This window comes from Cherax quadricarinatus, chromosome 20 (assembly GCF_038502225.1).
Source record: "Cherax quadricarinatus isolate ZL_2023a chromosome 20, ASM3850222v1, whole genome shotgun sequence".
Classification (NCBI taxonomy): domain Eukaryota; kingdom Metazoa; phylum Arthropoda; class Malacostraca; order Decapoda; family Parastacidae; genus Cherax; species Cherax quadricarinatus.
The window spans coordinates 26,971,982-26,991,562 of NC_091311.1; the positions used below are offsets into that span (position 1 = coordinate 26,971,982).

General features: G+C 41.8%; 1 protein-coding gene across 1 annotated transcript in view; it reads left to right on the forward strand.

The window, feature by feature from the left end:
• Positions 1–19,581, forward strand: part of PQBP1 (poly-glutamine tract binding protein 1) — a 46,883-nt gene that overhangs the window by 22,419 nt on the left and 4,883 nt on the right. Inside the window, exons 4-5 of the mRNA XM_070086910.1 lie at positions 11,275–11,497; positions 12,641–12,813. Coding sequence (XP_069943011.1) covers positions 11,275–11,497; positions 12,641–12,813 — 396 coding nt within the window. The remainder of the gene's footprint in view (positions 1–11,274; positions 11,498–12,640; positions 12,814–19,581) is intronic.

Sequence of the window (19,581 nt, forward strand, 5' to 3'; positions counted from 1 at the left end):
ATATAGGCCCCCACCAAGGCTCTCGCTCCCCCAACCCCAATATTCTTCCATGACCACAATGATAGAAAAGAAACTAAAGGTTTGGTACACAAACGCGGATGGAATAATGAATAAACATGAGGAGTGGAATGAAAGAATCAGTGAAAAATCCCCAGACATCATAGCAGTCACATAAACAAAACTCGCTGAGACAATAACAGACACAATCTTCCCAACAGGATATCAGATCCTGAGGAAAGATAGAAGGAGTAGAGGGGGAGGAGGGGTTGCACTGCTCATAAAACACCGATGGGGATTTGAGGAAATGGAAGGCATGGACATGATTGGAGAAAGAGACTACATTGTAGGTACAATTCAGTCCGGAGAACATAAAGTAGTCATTGGAGTGATGTATAACCCACCACAGAACTGCAGGAGGCCAAGAGAGGAGTACGAAGAAAACAACAGGGTGATGGTGGACACACTGGCTGAGGTGGCAAGAAGAGCTCACTCGAGCAGAGCAAAGTTACTGGTAATGGGCGATTTCAACCACAGGGAGATCGACTGGGAAAACCTGGAGCCACATGGGGGTCCCGAAACATGGAGAGCCAAGATGATGGATGTGGTACTTGAAAACCTCATGCATCAACATGTCAGGGACACAACCAGAGAGAGAGGGGAGGATGAGCCAGCAAGACTGGATCTTGTGTTCACCCTGAGCAGTTCAGACATTGAGGACATCACTTATGAGAGGCCCCTTGGAGCTAGCGATCATGTGGTTCTGAGTTTTGACTATATAGTAGAGTTACAAGTGGAGAAGGTAACAGGAACTGAAGGGGACAGGCCAAACTATAAAAGGGGGGACTACACAGGTATGAGAAACTTCCTGCAGGAGGTTCAGTGGGACAGAGAAATGGTAGGAAAATCAGTAAACGAGATGATGGAATATGTGGCAACAAAGTGCAAGGAGGCAGAGGAAAGTTTTGTTCCCAAGGGAAACGGAAATAATAGGAAGACCAAAACGAGTCCTTGGTTTACCCGAAGGTGTAGGGAGGCAAAAACTAAGTGCAACAGAGAATGGAAAAGGTACAGGAGGCATAGGACCCAGGAAAACAAGGAGATTAGTAGAAGAGCCAGAAACGAGTATGCACAGATAAGGAGGGAGGCCCAGCGACAGTATGAAAACGACATAGCATCGAAAGTCAAATCTGACCCGAAACTGCTGTATAGCCACATTAGGAGGAAGACAACTGTCAAGGACCAGGTGATAAGGCTGAGGAAAGAAGGTGGAGAACTCACAAGAAACGATCAAGAGGTATGTGAGGAGCTCAACACGAGATTTAAGGAAGTATTTACAGTAGAGACAGGAAGGACTCTGGGGGGACAGACCAGATGGGGACACCAGCAAGGAATACACCAACAAGTGTTGGACGACATACATACAGATGAGGAGGAGGTGAAGAAACTGCTAAGGGACATCGATACCTCAAAGGCAATGGGACCAGACAACATCTCCCCGTGGGTCCTTAGAGAGGGAGCAGATATGTTGTGTGTGCCACTTACCACAATCTTCAACACATCCCTGGAAACTGGGCAACTACCTGAGATATGGAAGACGGCAAATGTAGTTCCCATTTTTAAAAAAGGAGACAGAAAAGAGGCACTAAACTATAGACCTGTGTCATTGACGTGTATAGTATGCAAAATTATGGAGAAGATTATCAGGAGGAGAGTGGTGGAGCACCTGGAACGGAACAGGAGTATAAATGCCAACCAGCACGGATTCACGGAAGGCAAATCCTGTGTCACAAACCTTCTGGAGTTTTATGATAAAATAACAGAAGTAAGACATGAGAGAGAGGGGTGGGTTGATTGCATCTTCTTGGACTGCAAGAAGGCCTTTGACACAGTTCCTCACAAGAGATTAGTGCAGAAGCTAGAGCATCAGGCGCATATAACAGGAAGGGCACTGCAATGGATCAGAGAATACCTGACAGGGAGGCAACAACGAGTCATGGTACGTAATGATGTATCACAGTGGGCACCTGTGACGAGCGGGGTCCCACAGGGGTCGGTCCTAGGACCAGTGCTATTTTTGGTATATGTGAACGACATGACGGAAGGGTTAGACTCAGAAGTGTCCCTGTTTGCAGATGATGTGAAGTTAATGAGGAGAATTAAATCTGATGAGGACCAGGCAGGACTTCAAAGAGACCTGGACAGACTGGACACCTGGTCCAGCAAATGGCTTCTCGAATTTAATCCTGCCAAATGCAAAGTCATGAAGATGGGGGAGGGGCACAGAAGACCACAGACAGAGTATAGGCTAGGTGGCCAAAGACTGCAAACCTCACTCAAGGAGAAAGATCTTGGGGTGAGTATAACACCGAGCATGTCTCCGGAAGCACACATCAATCAGATAACTGCTGCAGCATATGGGCGCCTGGCAAACCTGAGAACAGCATTCCGATACCTTAGTAAGGAATCATTCAAGACACTGTACACCGTGTATGTCAGGCCCATACTGGAGTATGCAGCACCTGTTTGGAACCCGCACTTGATAAAGCACGTCAAGAAACTAGAGAAAGTACAAAGGTTTGCGACAAGGTTAGTTCCAGAGCTAAGGGGAATGTCCTATGAGGAAAGATTAAGGGAAATCGGCCTGACCACACTGGAGGACAGGAGGGTCAGGGGAGACATGATAACGACATATAAAATACTGCGTGGAATAGACAAGGTGGACAAAGACAGGATGTTCCAGGGAGGGGACACAGAAACAAGAGGCCACAATTGGAAGTTGAAGACACAAATGAGTCAGAGAGATAGTAGGAAGTATTTCTTCAGTCATAGAGTTGTAAGGCAGTGGAATAGCCTAGAAAATGACATAGTGGAGGCAGGAACCATACACAGTTTTAAGACGAGGTTTGATAAAGCTCATGGAGCGGGGAGAGAGAGGGCCTAGTAGCAACCGGTGAAGAGGCGGGGCCAGGAGCTAGGACTCGACCCCTGCAACCACAAATAGGTGAGTACAAATAGGTGAGTACACACACACTGACGACACTGGAGGACAGAAGGGTCAGGGGAGACATGATAACGACATGCAAGATACTGCGGGGAATAGACAAGGTGGACAGAGATAGGATGTTCCAGAGAGGGGACACAGGGACAAGGGGTCACAACTGGAAGCTGAAGACTCAGACGAGTCACAGGGACGTTAGGAAGTATTTCTTCAGTCGTAGAGTTGTCAGGAAGTGGAATAGCCTAGGAAGTGAAGTAGTGGAGGCAGGAACCATGCATAGTTTTAAGAAGAGGTATGATACAGCTCAGGAAGCAGAGAGAGAGAGGACCTAGTAGCGATCAGTTAAGAGGCGGGGCCAGGAACTGAGTCTCGACCCCTGCAACCACAATTAGGTGAATACAATTAGGTGAGTACACACACACACACACACACTCTCTCTCTCTCTCTCTCTCTCTCTCTCTCTCTCTCTCTCTCTCTCTCTCTCTCTCTCTCTCTCTCTCTCTCTCTCTCTCTCTCTACCTCTCTCTACCTCTCTCTACCTCTCTCTCTCTCTCTCTCTCTCTCTCTCTCTCTCTCTCTCTCTCTCTCTCTCTCTCTCTCTCTCTCTCTCTCTCTCTCTCTCTCTCTCTCTCTCTCTCTCTCTCTCTCTCTCTCTCTCTCTCTCTCTCTCTCTCTCTCTCTCTCTCTCTCTCTCTCTCTCTCTCTCTCTCTCTCTCTCTCTCTCTACCTCTCTCTACCTCTCTCTCTCTCTCTACCTCTCTCTCTCTCTCTACCTCTCTCTCTCTCTCTCTCTCTCTCTCTCTCTCTCTCTCTCTCTCTCTCTCTCTCTCTCCCTCTACCTCTCTCTACCTCTCTCTCTCTACCTCTCTCTCTCTCTCTACCTCTCTCTCTCTCTCTACCTCTCTCTCTCTCTCTACCTCTCTACCTCTGTCTCTCTCTTTTTTTTTTTTACACAGGGTTTGACAAGGTTAAGGATCCCTAGCTTTATTGACAGCTATATTACAGGTTAAGGATTCCTAACTTTATTGGCAAGCTAAGAGCTGTTACCTACATCAGCTCATTTGAAAGCATTTTTATTGTTATGAGACATACAAGTAGGGAACAGGATGAAGTTGGAGCCATCTGTGGGCCAGCATTTTCATTTGATCAACTGACTTTATCTCGTTGACATCATTATGCTGTACGAATGTGTTCCATACTCGAGTCATCCTGGGTATGTATGATCTCAGATGGAGTGATGTTCTGGAGAAGGGTACAGCCAGAGTGAAGTTGCTGCTTTCTGCCCGTCTTGTGGCATAAAAGCTTGTTTCACGCTGTCCTCGAAGTGGATCCAAGTGTGGTATTTTGACAATATTGGCCTTGTACATAACAGTAAGGCCACCCACATCCCTCCTATGTTGAAGGCTCTGCTGAAATGACAGATCTATCCAGGATGGGTCCAGGCGAGAGATGAGACGTTTTGCTCTGTTCTCTACTCTGTCAAGCAGTCGCAGATGAGAGGGGGGGCAGGCAAACCAAGAAAGTGGAGCATACTCAAAGTGTGAGCGTACTTGTGCCTCGTACAGGATCTTGCAACCTCTACTGTCAAGCAGATGCGAGATACGGCGAAGTGCTGTAAGCTTCCTGGCTGCAAGATTTACAACATGTTCTTCATGGTCAGTTTGGAGTCTGATTTCACCCCAAGGATATCAACTTCTTCTCCAGGTGCCAACACCCTCCCATTCATCCTTACTACTACACCAGTATTACCATCATGGTGTCTAGAGACCATGATCATTTGCATTTTCTCAGGTGCAAATGTTACTTGCCATCTATTTCCCCAAGCTGATATAGCTCTTAGCTGGTGATTGATGTAGTTTAGAGCAGCTGGCATTTCTTCTCTTGGATAAGTGAATGTCAGTGTACAGTTGTCTGCGTATGCATGGGATTCTGGGATGAGATGAAGGTCATTGAAGTAGACATTCCATAACAATGGTCCCAGCACACTTCCTTGTGGAACACTTGCCCCAATAGGATGTCTTGCTGATTCTGTTCCATTGAGAACTACCCTTAGAGATCTACCATGAAGGTAATCACTGAGGAGACATAGTGTAGAGCCTGCAATTCCCAGTGCTTGAAGTTTTGCTAAGAGGCCCTGGTGCCACACTCGGTCGAAAGCACCAGCAATGTCCAGTGCTACCACACAGCTGACTTTGGATTCATCCAGTGACTGGTACCACTTAGTGGAAAGGTTTAACAACAGATCAGCAGCGGAGTAACCTTTCCTGAAGCCATATTGACGGTCACAAAGTAGTGAGTGGTAGGCAAAAAACTCTGTCATTTGTCTTGAGATTATTGTCTCAAGGATCTTACCAGTGATTGACAGGAGTGATGGTGGTCTGTAGTTGCTGATTTCTGCTCTGCTCTTCTTTTTGTGAATAGGGACAGCTGTATAGCTCTTGTGGCTTAGCGCTTCTTTTTTATTATAATAATTATAATGTGAATAGGGACTACATTTGCCTCTTTCCACAGAGAGGGCCATTTACACTGTACTAGGCAGTACTTAAATATGCAAGTTAGAGGTGCTGCTAGCTGGTCTGCACATCTAAGCAATCTTGGGCTCAACTTGTCTGGGCCCACAGCCTTTTCTTGGTCAAGTGATTTAAGAAGGAAATGCACCTCCTCCTGCCTTATTGTCACCACTGACAGTTTTGACACAGTTCTTGCAGCTAGCCAAGGAGGGTCCCTTGCTGGATCAGGAACTTGCATTTTGGTAGCAAAGTGTTCAGCAAAGAGGTCCGCCTTCTCTTGACTACTAGTAGAGGTGGTCCCATCCTGTCGATTTAGAGGTGGAATAAGTTCATCAGGCAGATAACCCTGTCTATCCTTGACCAGAGACCACCAGGTTTTGGAGCCTATCCTACCTGTTGCTAGCTTTCTTTTTGTGTCCACCTCCCATTTAGCAATGGCCCACTTTTGAATGTCACCCATATGCTTACAGGCTTGCCTGTGCAAGTTCTTGTTATAGGTGGTAGGATGTCTCTTATACCTTCGCCATGCTTTGTACCTAGCAGTAGCAGCCTCTCTACAATGAAAGCCAAACCAAGGCTGATCTGTAGGCTTCATCACATATTGCCGGTGAGGAATGTGTTCTTGTTGTAGATTAAGGATGTGTCCAGTGAAGGCTTTCACTTGGTTGTCAACATCCCCTTGGAGAAGAGCATTCCAGTTGGTGGTGGCGAGCTCAGAGCAAAGGGCTGGCCAATTACCTCTTTCCCATAGCCAGGTTGTGCGTGTGGACTCCTCACCTCATTCTGTTGGGATCTTAAGTGTCGTAAAAACAGCCTTATGGTCAGATGATCCAACGTAGCCGAGGAGTTGACAAGTGACTATACCTTCTGCCAGATCACTCACTACTGGGTCAAGGGAGGAGCCAGAGATGTGAGTAGGGAAATCAACAAAGTTTCTCATGTCAAATACTGCAAGAAGGTCATCAAGGTGTTGGTTGAGGTCACCACCAATTATGATATGTTGACAGTTGTGTTGTAGCAGAAGGGAGTCCATATTTTCCATTAGGAAGTTGATGGGGTCTGCATGTTGCCACTGAGGTCTGTACATTGCACATGCTAGTACAGAGGTACAAGTGTTTATGCAGAGCTTGAAGAATATCATTTCAAGATAAGTAGGGGTGGCAACATCAATGTGCTGGGCATGAACACTTTTAGAGAAGCACACAGCAACACCTCCTCCTTGCTCTTGCCTGTCTCTTCTCATCCATGAGGTGTAGCCAGCAATTCTTGCAAAATTTTCTGGAGTCCTGTCGTCCAAAAATGTTTCAACAACAGCTATCATGTCGGGACGTCGAGTGTTCACAAAACTATGTGTGAGCTTTCCAACGTTAGTAATGAAACCTCTAATGTTGGCCGACAGGATGCTGATAGACTGGCTCCTCATGATTTGGTCAGCTTGAGGTGGTGGGTGTGTAAGGCATGTAAGGTGCCTGCCCTTGAGAGAGGTAGGGTACTGAGGCAGCTGCAGGGATGTAGGTCTGTGGTCTTGTATAAGGCACAATACCTCCTGCTGGGCTGAGATAGGAGTAGCTGAGTGAGTGACTTGTGAGTGTGTTCACCAATTCAGAGATCCTGCTGGTTTGTTCCGAGAACAGGTCTCTAAACAGGTAGTCTTGTCTGTCAAGTTCATTTTTCTTCCGACACTGGTCCTCCTGATGTCCTTTCTTGTAGCAGTAATTGCACCTGGTATCTCGCAGGCAGTTTTTGGCGATGTGCCCCTTCCGGTGACAGCGAGAGCACTTTCTACCTCTGTCTCTCTCTACCTCTACCTCTCTCTACCTCTACCTCTCTCTCTACCTCTACCTCTCTCTCTACCTCTACCTCTCTCTCTACCTCTACCTCTCTCTCTACCTCTACCTCTCTCTCTACCTCTACCTCTCTCTCTACCTCTACCTCTCTCTCTACCTCTCTCTTTACCTCTCTCTCTACCTCTACCTACCTCTCCTGTCCTTTCCTGGATACACTGACCAGGACTAATACATGTTGGTTTCAGAACAGATCCCATTACTGTCATTATTAATGGAGCATTTTTTATTTTACACATTTTCTACAATGCCCTGCATAATACCAATGAGTAAACAACCCTTGAATTTCATCAGTCACTTTAACATTCTTTATAATTTCTTTTTGGTTGAGAATAGTAGAAATGAGCGACTGTGGAAATCCATACTCATGTACAAGGGCACTAATTCTAACTTCATGTTTCTTCACAGTTACTTGTTTGATCTTCAGAAATTGCCTGTTTACTGCACACTTAAGGGACCATGATAATTTGGTAACACAAAAGATGTTATGGTGTGAACAACACATGGTAACTTCAAACTGAAAAGGAAATGATTAACTGTAGTACAAATGCTGCTATTGGCAGAGATGTTTCCATAGATACATTCATTCCCGTTGCTGAGTGGCTTCTAAGCAACTCCCAAACACCCCACTGATGCTCCTATTGGCTCAAGTGCTGTCCAAGAGGCAATCTACTTCATCACTAGTTGGCTGAGGCCCACCCACGTACACTGACCATCTTACATGTCATATCTTAAAGCTTTCATTACAGTTCAAAAACTAAATTCCTTTGAAAGGAACTCAAGCCCATTGTACTTCAAGGGACTACTGTATTTTTTTTTTTTTTTTTTTTTTTTTTTTTAACTGGGTTTGACAAGGTTAGGTTAAGGATCCCTAGCTTTATTGACAAGCTATTTACAGGTTAAGAATTCCTAACTTTATTGGCAAGCTAAGAGCTGTTACCTACATCAGCCCATTTGAAACCATTTTTATTGTCATGAAACATACAAGTATTTTTATTGTTATGAGACATACAAGTAGGGAACAGGATGAAGTTGGAGCCATCTGTGGGCCAGCATTTTCATTTGATCAACTGACTTTATCTCGTTGACATCATAATGCTGTACTGTGGCAAAAAAATAATCGAGCACAGTACTGCATCTCTTTGATAACACTTGCATTTCAGTTTTAGTTTCTGTCGTCTTTTCTCACTTCTGTATCTTTGAAAAAATCTGTACCTTTCCCACATTTGTGTTTCTGATTGTAATGAAATATCAGTTGCTTTACTCATGTAATACAAACCAAAGTTACATACATGCTTAAGTGACACTGGTTCAGTTGAGTTCTGTAGATTTTACACTCGCATACATAAGTGGTTATATTACGTAGTACAGTACTTTGTTTTATAGCCTTCTGATAGCAGTGCTTGGGAATGAAAGGTAACCAGATTTGATCTAAGGATGGGGAGGGTATTTACAGTTTCTTGGAACAAGAGCTCTTCACCAGCATCAAGGCACCACCTACCTCTTTAACCCTTTCAGGGTTTCAGACATACAGTGGACCCCCGGTTTACAATATTATTTCATTCCAGAAGTGTGTTCAGGTGCCAGTACTAAATGAATTTGTTCCCATAAGGAATATTGTGAAGTAGATTAGTCCATTTCAGACCCCCAAACATACACGTACAAACGCACTTACATAAATACACTTACATAATTGGTCGCATTGGGAGCTGATCGTAAAGCGGGGGTCCACTGTACTAGTACGGCTTAGGAACCAGGGTTATTGACGTACTAGTACATGTAAATTCTAGCGCCTTCAAATCTAGCGAGAGAAAGCTAGTAGGCCTACATATGAAAGAATGGGTCTATGTGGTCAGTGTGCACAGTATAAAAAAATCCTGCAGCACACAGTGCCTAATGAGAAAAAAAAACTTTGACCATGTTTTTGGTTCAAAACAGCGACTTTGCACTGTATTTTCATAATGTATTTATGGTTGTATTTTAGTTTTCCTGGTCTCATTTTATAGAATGGAAGACATATTACAGAAATTGAGATGATTTTGATTAGTTTCACAATGAAAAGTACCTTGAAATTGAGCTCAAAGTAGCAGAAATGTTCGATTTTTGCCAAAGTTCAAAAGTAAACAAATAATGCCAAGTGTCCAATACACATCAACTGGTGAGTCTAATATTCTTTCAAAAGTGCACTGATATTATTTATACTATTTCTACACTAATGCAGTAGTCTGCATAACAGTAAATCTTCTATTTTTTGTGAGAATAAAAATTAAAAGTGGAAAGCAAAAGAAATGTAAGAAGGGCCTGGGTACGTGACTAATGAACAGAGGAAATATTATTTTAGTGTCAGGAATATCTGTCTTGTTTGTTCTGGACTCTCTTTGGAAATTGGCATCTTTTGAAATTTGTGTGAAATTGGCAAAATTGCTAATTTCTGACCACTTTATTGGATAGTTAAAATTGGTAAATGGGTGGTTTCTTGTACTCATTTGATAGAAAAAATGGAGTTCTAGCAAAATAGTCGAGACCGCTAACTTCACGAGAGCATAATTCTGTAAGTTTTCCATAAAATTTCGTACTTTTGGTGTCATTATGATCGGGAAAAGATTCTCCATCTTTTCATAAGAAAAAATAATTTTTTGTTTTTCCCAAAAAATTTCGACCCTGAGAACAAGTTTAGGAGAGGGCTTCTCAACCCTGAGGGGGTTAAAGGAAGTAGAAAGAAATATAGAGACAGTGTAGAAAGACATAGTTATAAAAGTAAGTAATATGTAGATGTGTGTAGAGTTAATTGTACTAATTTAGCTGGCAGAGGTGGGTGGATAAATTTGGGAGGGCATGTTAAAGATGAAAATTGAAATAGAAAATAGGAAAGTGATGAGGGGTAACAAAAAATCTAGGCAATGAACAATTGAATATGAGGTTGGAGGGCTGGAGTATAGAGGAATTGATTGTATTTTGATATTTGGGAGTGAACATGTTGACAGATGAGTCTATGAAAGCCAGACAAAGGGAACAAGGTAGGTTGTGTGTTGAGGCATCATTTGCGAAAATAAAGAAGTTTATCGTTGGAGGCAAAAAGGAAAGCGTGGCAGGGTATAATGGTACAAATGCTTTTATGTGGGTGTGAAGCAAGGGCTCTAAAAGTTATAGCAAGGAGGAGACTGGAGTCAGTGGAGCTGACATGTGTGAAAGCAGTGTTTTGTGTAAGTAAACAGAGAAGTCAGGGCATAGAAATTAGACAGTAGTGTGGGGTTACAGAGGTGAAATTCAGATCATTGAGGGGCTGTTGAGGTACTTTGGACATTTAAGATAGAGGAGAATATGATTACTAAGAGAAGGAAGAGTTAGGGGTTCATCCCTGGAATGGTTGGAGAGAGGGTGAAGTATTCTGTTGAGTGCTCAGGGGATTCAGGATCCTGCAAGGTTAGTGTGTTTGTATTAGGTAGTAGCAGTATAAAAAGTATAATTCAGGAGCAAAGAATGGGTTTTTTGAGATGAGGTGGGTTGGTCATTTAGAAAGGATTTGAGGTTTTAGAAGTAGGGGGGGGGGAGATTGAGCACCCATATACGAGCATGTTAGGTCAAACAGAGTGGACAAGTGTTTTTGGGATTTGATGTGTTGTTAGTGTGAGCAAGTTAACATTTATGAAGGGATACGTTTTGTATATCATTGTGGCAAATATGAATTTATGTGTGATGAAAATGGTTTAGAAAACTAACAAGATGAAGAATGAGACACTTGTGCAATGTTTTGGAATCTAATTCATCAATAAAGATTCCTAAATGTTGCATAAGTGTCTCATTCATGTATTTATATATCAGTAATGCTTATTTTCTTATGGGGTTTTGTACCTCTTAGCTGATGCTGTTCCATATAAGTCACATTTCCCAACTGTTTGTGATCAAATATTTTTCTTTACAGTGGCCGTTATTACTACTGGAACACTGAGACAGATTTGGTATCATGGCTTCCCCCAGGGCATCCAAGCTGCCAGGTCTCGCGCTCTGCTGCAACCCTGCGCAAGGAAATGGCAACTGAAATTAACAAGAATCGCTCAGGAAGCTCAGAGAATGAAGTGGAAATGGCTGGAGTAGAAGAAGAGGAAGATCAAGATGTTGAAGATCACATGAGTGACAGATCAGAGGTAATTAATCATATGAAGCTCTGAGTTTTAGTTGCATTTTACATACTAAGTTATGTTGTTTAAGATACCCTTAAGGTATCATCTAAGGGTATGCTTCTTGGTAGTGATCTATTATTAACATGGTGAAAATCTAGCTGTTGTTTCTCCTGTAAATATTGTCAATGTGGTGCTGGGATTTAGCGATCACATATGAGTGAATTTATACTTCATATAGCAAATTACTGGTAGAAATGAGGTTTCTGCATGTTAAAGAATTTACACAAAGCAAAACTGCGTAAAGCCAGGGAAACCTTTACTGGGCACTGTGAGTTGCCACCCACAATACTAACATAACCATTAATTTTACAATTCTTGACAAATCTCTACCAAACAAGCACAAGTCCTTCACACATGCATTAAATTATAATACCCAAAATATGAATGCATTTTGTGGAAAAATAAAAAAAAAATGATACATTGAATTTAGCTTTTTACCGAATTCTAATTATTAATTCTACATTTACAATAGGGGCAAGTACTTATCCCTTTGGTCACTGTCATACAACACTTGGGAAATGGGAGGCAATTGAGCTCAATTCAACGGGAGTACATTTCCAATTCTTTGGATCAAAAGACTCACCACCCTCAAGGCCTCTTCCTAGAAGGGTATTAATTCTACAATATATGACCAGTCTTTACTAAACATGAACCCTCCAATCATGCCTAAAATGCAGTGCATATTATGGGCTTGGCAATCTTATATATTCAGTTTCTGTATAATGAATACATTTGGTTGGAAAATAACTGACAAAATAATAATTATTGAAAATAGTTTCTGTAAACCTTTGCAGTGTTGCTATCTGCAGATCAGCATTTGTAAGAAATTAATTGGTTCCAAGGTGTGATTATTGCGAGTTGAATTTTGTCTGGGGCTGTGCCCATTTGTATTGTATGTAAAATTTGCATGATTAATTTTTCTGAAGCCTTCTTAATTCCCTCCAACTGTCAAAGAGCTGGCGTGTCTTGAAATATAAATTTTGAAAGGAGGATAATGACACTTTGTGACAAAGGAAGATGAAATAGAAAATTGTTGCATTATTTCCCTCTAATATTTTCAATCTGCTCTTTCAGATATAGTTATTTGTTCTTTCCAATATATTTCAGGGGTCTGAAGATGAATCAAGTCAGCGAGAAAAGAGAGAACCTGATCGACGGGAAAGAAGTCGAGATAAAACTAGTAGGGAGCGTGACCGTGGCAGAGATCGAAGGGGCCGCCGACATCCACCGAATGAGGAACTAGACCCTATGGACCCTGCATCATATGGAGAATGTGGCAGGTAAGGTCGTAGTTTTTGTACCATATTACAAACAATAACACACAAAGAAAAATTTCTAAAGAGGAGAGTCAGGAATGAAAGAGCTACAAAGACCTATCAGGCTGATAAATTTATCATGGAAGGAAAGTACAGTGGACCTCCGTGTTTCAGCGGCCACGACTTTCGTGAAATCCAACTTTTGGCAAGTTTTTTTGTCAAAATATAGCTTCGCGGTTTGTGATTGGCCTCGTGATTTGGCGACCGTCTGGTATGCGTCTGAGCAGCATCCCAGCATCAGCGCACACACAAAGCCAGTCTGCCGCACCATTCACACTCAGTGTGCCATTATTTATCAGTGAGTGACCATCACCCCACGGGTTCATACGATACATTTCATAATAATCCATTGTTTTTTTGTGCTTGCAACTGCTAAATAAGCCACCATGGGCCCAAAGAAAGCTCCTAGTGCCAGGCCTTTGGTAAAGAAGGGAAGAAACATGATAGAATTCAAGAAAAACTCATAGCAAAGTAACAAAATGGAGAAGGAAGAGAGAGGGGAAAATGTGCCTTCTTCAGTGAGTCAGTGATTCTGCAATATATACAATACTAAAGCAGCAGGTATCAATAAAGGCTATAGCGCCAGCCAGTGATAAAGTGTAGCATTAACAGTGTAGCAAGTAAGTTAAGCGATTAAGCGATAGAAAAATGACACGAAAGTAACTCTCCAATGTTGTTGGAAGTGTATAAGGCCACTGAACATACGACGCCCTGCTATCTTCCACCACCCTAAACCTCTGCCGGCATCTCCTCCATCAGACTAAATATTTAAACTAACATCTCCTCCAAGGTAAGTGTAAAGATTTCTCATTTCTTCTTCTACTTTCAATGTACCAGCAGTATCCCACTGAGGCAGGGTGGCCCAAAAGAAAAAACAAAAGTTTCTCCTTTTAAATTTAGTAATATATACAGGAGAAGGGGTTACTAGCCCCTTGCTTCCGGCATTTTAGTCGCCTCTTACGACACGCATGGCTTACAGAGGAAGAATTATGTTCCACTTTCCCATGGAGATAAGAGGAAATGAACAAGAACAAGAATTAAAAAGAAAATAGAAGAAAACCCAGAGGGGTGTGTATATATATGCTTGTACACGTATGTGTAGTGTGACCTAAGTGTAAGTAGAAGTAGCAAGACGTACCTGTAATCTTGCATATTTATGAGACAGACAAAAGACACCAGCAATCCTACCATCATGTAAAACAATTACAGGCTTTCGTTTTACACTCGCTTGGCAGGACGGTAATACCTCCCTGGGTGGTTACTGTCTACCAACCTACTACCTCAGATTTCTTATTTATAAAGTGTAAATATTTCTTATTTATAAATTACGTACATTGTTTCAGTGTGAATAGTGTTGGTGGCTTCTGCTGCCGCCTCCACTACCACTAATATGTACGACTTCTCTCAGTCGCCCTTATAAACCTGTGAAGGCTTACTCAGCCCTGTAACAACTTCAGACAGTATTACCAAGGCTGGCTCCTCCTCAGGAAAATTAATGAATAGGAAAAGAAATAATAATTCACAAAGATAAACACTTTATTATTTAGTAATGCAAAGATAAAACATTGAAATATGAAGGTGTATCCTACTTGAAAGAAAAATGAAAAATTAAATGAAAAATTGCCATTTGAATTCAATGCTAATATGTACAAGTAAACTGGGGTGTCTGGTTGATGTTGACACCGTCTTGTAGAAATTGTAGCTGTTGATGATGATGTGGGGGGTCACAAGTGTTGAGTGACAACCCAATGACTAGTTCTTCACATAGTCTATAGCCTTGATGATATCCAGATGATAGGAATGCCGGTTCTTCACTACAAAGATGAGGGATAGTATCCTGTGCTCAAGTACAATTAATCAGGTACGTAGATCAAACAGTGATGTCTCAGGACCTGATTCAGTTCGTCTCCTTCAACACTTCTCGTTGGTTGGCAGGTGACCCGATCTGTCATTCCAAGCTGGAAAGAGAGACAAGTTACCCACTGCTTAAGAAATCACTCTCCATGATAAGTGCAAGATACTTAAAAAAGGTGGTGATTATCTAAAAGTCTCATGGGGAGCTTAAAACTGAAAGGACCAAGTTTATTATTGGTCAAAAGTGAAGCTTTCAACCAATATCCACTAGAATAGGAGCAGAGGCTTTTACTTACAGTTGTGCTGGGAGCTGTGAGTCGAGTGATTACTGTTTGGCTGGAGCCCCACACGTCACCTTTCAGGGTGGGGAAAAAGGGGGGGGAAGGGGATAGTGGGAGCTAGACTGACCTTACCTTAACAAGCAACCGGCAATCAAACTATCGTTACCATATACTCGCTCGCTACTCCTATCTGTTGAACTTTTCCCTCACAAAACCCAACACCACCACTTACTCCTCACATACGTTATGACATATTTTATTCATTCAAGAGTATAAATCATGTTTCTGTGTTATTAATATTTAGTCATATTAGATGAATGGTGATAGAACAACTTTTATGGCAAACATGATATGTATGCAAGGGATGGGGTACATCTCTCTGGGGCAGGGGTGGTAGCACTTGCAGACTCGATTGAGAAGGCCATTGGTGAAATGCCTATGATTTTAAACTGATGGAAGATAGAGGTATGGGTGTGTGTGGGAAACAAGCAGGTTGCAACACTAGGGTTGGAAACAGTAAATGTGTAAAAGGCATTCAGCATGAAGTTATAAATAAAGACAATAGAACAGGTCAGAAAACAAAGGGGGACAGCAGAGGGCAGCAAGGGACTAGCTCCCTTAAGGTTTACTATACTAATAGCAGGAGTGTTAGAAATAAGATAGATGAGCTAAGATTAATTGCAAGTGCAGGAAACATAGATATTATTGCTATAACAGAGACCTGGCTCAATCTGAAAGATAGAGAGATGCCCTCTGAATGTCACATACAAGGCTATAAATTATTCCACACTGACAGGGTCAACAGGAAAGGTGGTGGAGTAGTGATGTATGTCAGAGACAATTTAAACTGTTGTGTTAGACAAGATATTAAATTAGAAGCGTCAGCCACTGAATCTGTTTGGTTACAGCTTCTCGAGGGCCGAGAAAAACTAATTTTGGGTGTGATTTACAGGGCCCCAAATCTTGATAGGGAGTGCAGTAAACTTCTATGGGACGAAATTCGTAAGGCATCTACATACGAAAATGTTGTGCTAATGGGAGATTTCAACTATAGACAGATTGACTGGAGCAATTTGACAGGAAATTTAGAGTCGGGTGACTTTCTTGATACGATCCAGGATTGTTTTTTAAAACAGTTTGTGACAGAGCCAACTAGGGGAAATAACCTCCTTGACTTGGTTCTTGCCAGTAGGGAAACACTAATTAATAATCTTGAGGTTAATGATGAGCTTGGGGAGAGTGATCACAAATCACTCAGTTTTAATATATCATGGAATTCCCCTAATAATGGCAATCAAGTCTCCGTCCCTGACTTTCGCTTGGCTGATTTCATAGGACTGAAAAATTACTTAGGTGGGCTGAACTGGAATGACCTGACTAAGGGTCAGGTAGGTGGTGATGGTTGCCGATATGATGCTTTCCAGGGCATAGTTCTAGCTGCTCAGTCAAATTATGTTCCAAATAGGGAAATCAGATCAAACAAAAATGATCCTAAATGGATGAACAATAGATTAAAATATCTGATTGGTCAAAAGAGAGGCATATATAGGCAAATCAAAAGAGGAGAGGGGCAATTAAGAAATCGATATATTCAGTTAAAGAGAGAAATAAAAAAGGGAATTAGAAAAGCAAAAAGAGATTATGAGGTTAAAGTTGCAAGAGAATCGAAGACTAACCCAAAAGGATTCTTTCAGGTATACAGAAGTAAGATCAGGGACAAGATAGGCCCACTCAAAAGTTCCTCGGGTCAGCTCACGGACAGTGATAAGGAAATGTGTAGAATTTTTAACACATACTTCCTCTCAGTTTTTACACAGGAGGATACCAGCGATATTCCAGTAATGATAAATTATGTAGAACAGGACGATAATAATCTGTGCACTATTAGGGTCACAAGTGACATGGTCCTTAGGCAAATAGATAAATTAAAACCTAACAAATCCCCAGGCCCTGATGAACTGTATGCAAGGGTTCTAAAGGAATGTAAAGAGGAGCTTAGCACACCTTTGGCTAATCTTTTCAACATATCACTACAAACTGGCATGGTGCCAGATAAGTGGAAAATGGCAAATGTGATACCTATTTTCAAAACAGGTGACAGGTCCTTAGCTTCGAACTATAGACCAATAAGCCTAACCTCCATAGTGGGAAAATTTATGGAATCAATAATTGCCGAGGCAGTTCGTAGCCACCTTGAAAAGCATAAATTAATCAACGAATCTCAGCATGGTTTTACAAAGGGGCGTTCCTGCCTTACGAATTTATTAACTTTTTTCACTAAGGTATTTGAGGAGGTAGATCATGGTAATGAATATGATATTGTGTATATGGACTTCAGTAAGGCTTTTGACAGGGTCCCACATCAGAGACTACTGAGGAAAATTAAAGCACATGGAATAGGAGGAGAAATTTTTTCCTGGATAGAGGCATGGTTGACAAATAGGCAGCAGAGAGTTTGCATAAATGGGGAGAAATCAGAGTGGGGAAGCGTCACGAGCGGTGTTCCACAGGGGTCAGTGTTGGGCCCCCTGCTGTTCACAATCTACATAAACGACATAGATGAGGGCATAAAGAGCGACATCGGCAAGTTTGCCGATGACACCAAAATAGGCCATCGAATTCATTCTGACGAGGACATTCGAGCACTCCAGGAAGATTTGAATAGACTGATGCAGTGGTCGGAGAAGTGGCAGATGCAGTTTAATATAGACAAATGCAAAGTTCTAAATGTTGGACAGGACAATAACCATGCCACATATAAACTAAATAATGTAGATCTTAATATTACGGATTGCGAAAAAGATTTAGGAGTTCTGGTTAGCAGTAATCTGAAACCAAGACAACAGTGCATAAGTGTTCGCAATAAAGCTAATAGAATCCTTGGCTTCATATCAAGAAGCATAAATAATAGGAGTCCTCAGGTTGTTCTTCAACTCTATACATCCTTGGTTAGGCCTCATTTAGATTATGCTGCACAGTTTTGGTCACCGTATTACAGAATGGATATAAATTCTCTGGAAAATGTACAAAGGAGGATGACAAAGATGATCCCATGTATCAGAAACCTTCCCTATGAGGATAGACTAAGGGCCCTGAATCTGCACTCTCTAGAAAGACGTAGAATTAGGGGGGATATGATTGAGGTGTATAAATGGAAGACAGGAATAAATAAAGGGGATGTAAATAGTGTGCTGAAAATATCTAGCCTAGACAGGACTCGCAGCAATGGTTTTAAGTTGGAAAAATTCAGATTCAGGAAGGATATAGGAAAGTACTGGTTTGGTAATAGAGTTGTGGATGAGTGGAACAAACTCCCAAGTACCGTTATAGAGGCCAGAACGTTGTGTAGCTTTAAAAATAGGTTGGATAAATACATGAGTAGATGTGGGTGGGTGTGAGTTAGACCTGATAGCTTGTGCTAACAGGTAGGTTGCCGTGTTCCTCCCTTAAGTCAATGTGACCTGACCTGACTAGGTTGGGTGCATTGGCTTAAGCCGGTAGGAGACTTGGACCTGCCTCGCATTGGCCAGTAGGCCTTCTGCAGTGTTCCTTCGTTCTTATGTTCTTATGTTCTTATAAATAAGCCGTAGAGATGATATTAGCGTCTTATTGAAGCATGATAAACTCGCCTCCCTCTCCCCTCCTACCTGTCTGTCATACACCAACAAGAGTCTTCAGTAAAGGTAAGTATGATGTTAAATGTTCATTTATCCATTTTATTAGTGCTTTATATTTATTTGTCATTGTTTTCTCTATGTAAATCTATTTTTAATCTTTAAAAAAAATATTTTTTGTTAATACTTTTGGGTGTCTGAAACAGATTAATTGGATTTCCATTATTTCTTATGGGGAAAATGGTTTCACCATTCAGCAGACTCTCTGGAATGGATTGATCACGAAACTCGGGGGTCCACTCTATATGTAATGAAATCTCACATAATACATTTTTTAATTTCACGTATAACATGAATAACATGAGAACAACATGACGTTCAATGGTGACAAGTTCCAGCTGCTTAAGTATGGAAAAATGAAGAACTTTAAAGGAACACTATATACAAAACTAAAGGAGGTCACCATATAAAACATAAGGAACACATAAAAGACCTGGGAATAATTATGTCAGCGGTCCTTTCTTTTAAAGATCATAACAAGACAAAGATCACGACAGCCAGGAAGATGATAGGGTGGGTATTGAGAACCTTCAAAAACAAGGTAAATAATGCCGATGGTGACACTTCAAATTGCTAGTGTTCCCTCCACTAGAATATTGCTCAATGCTGATGGCCCCATTCAAAGCAGGGGAAATATCAGCGGTGGAACAAATACAGAGATCGTTTACGGCTCACATTGAGCCAGTAAAGCACCTAAACTACTGGGAATGCCTTCAAGTCTTGAACATGTACTCATTAGAACAGAGGAGAGAGAGATACAGTGGACCCTCCCTTTTCGTCGATTTCTGTTTTTGTCGACTTGTTTTGTCGATATTTTGGTTCTGTTTTCGTCAATCGTACAGAACCTGTCCAGTGCCCAGCGTGCAGACAAAGTCGCCTCCTACATGCATTCTCAGGCAGTGTCACATTGTTTCTCGGTGAGG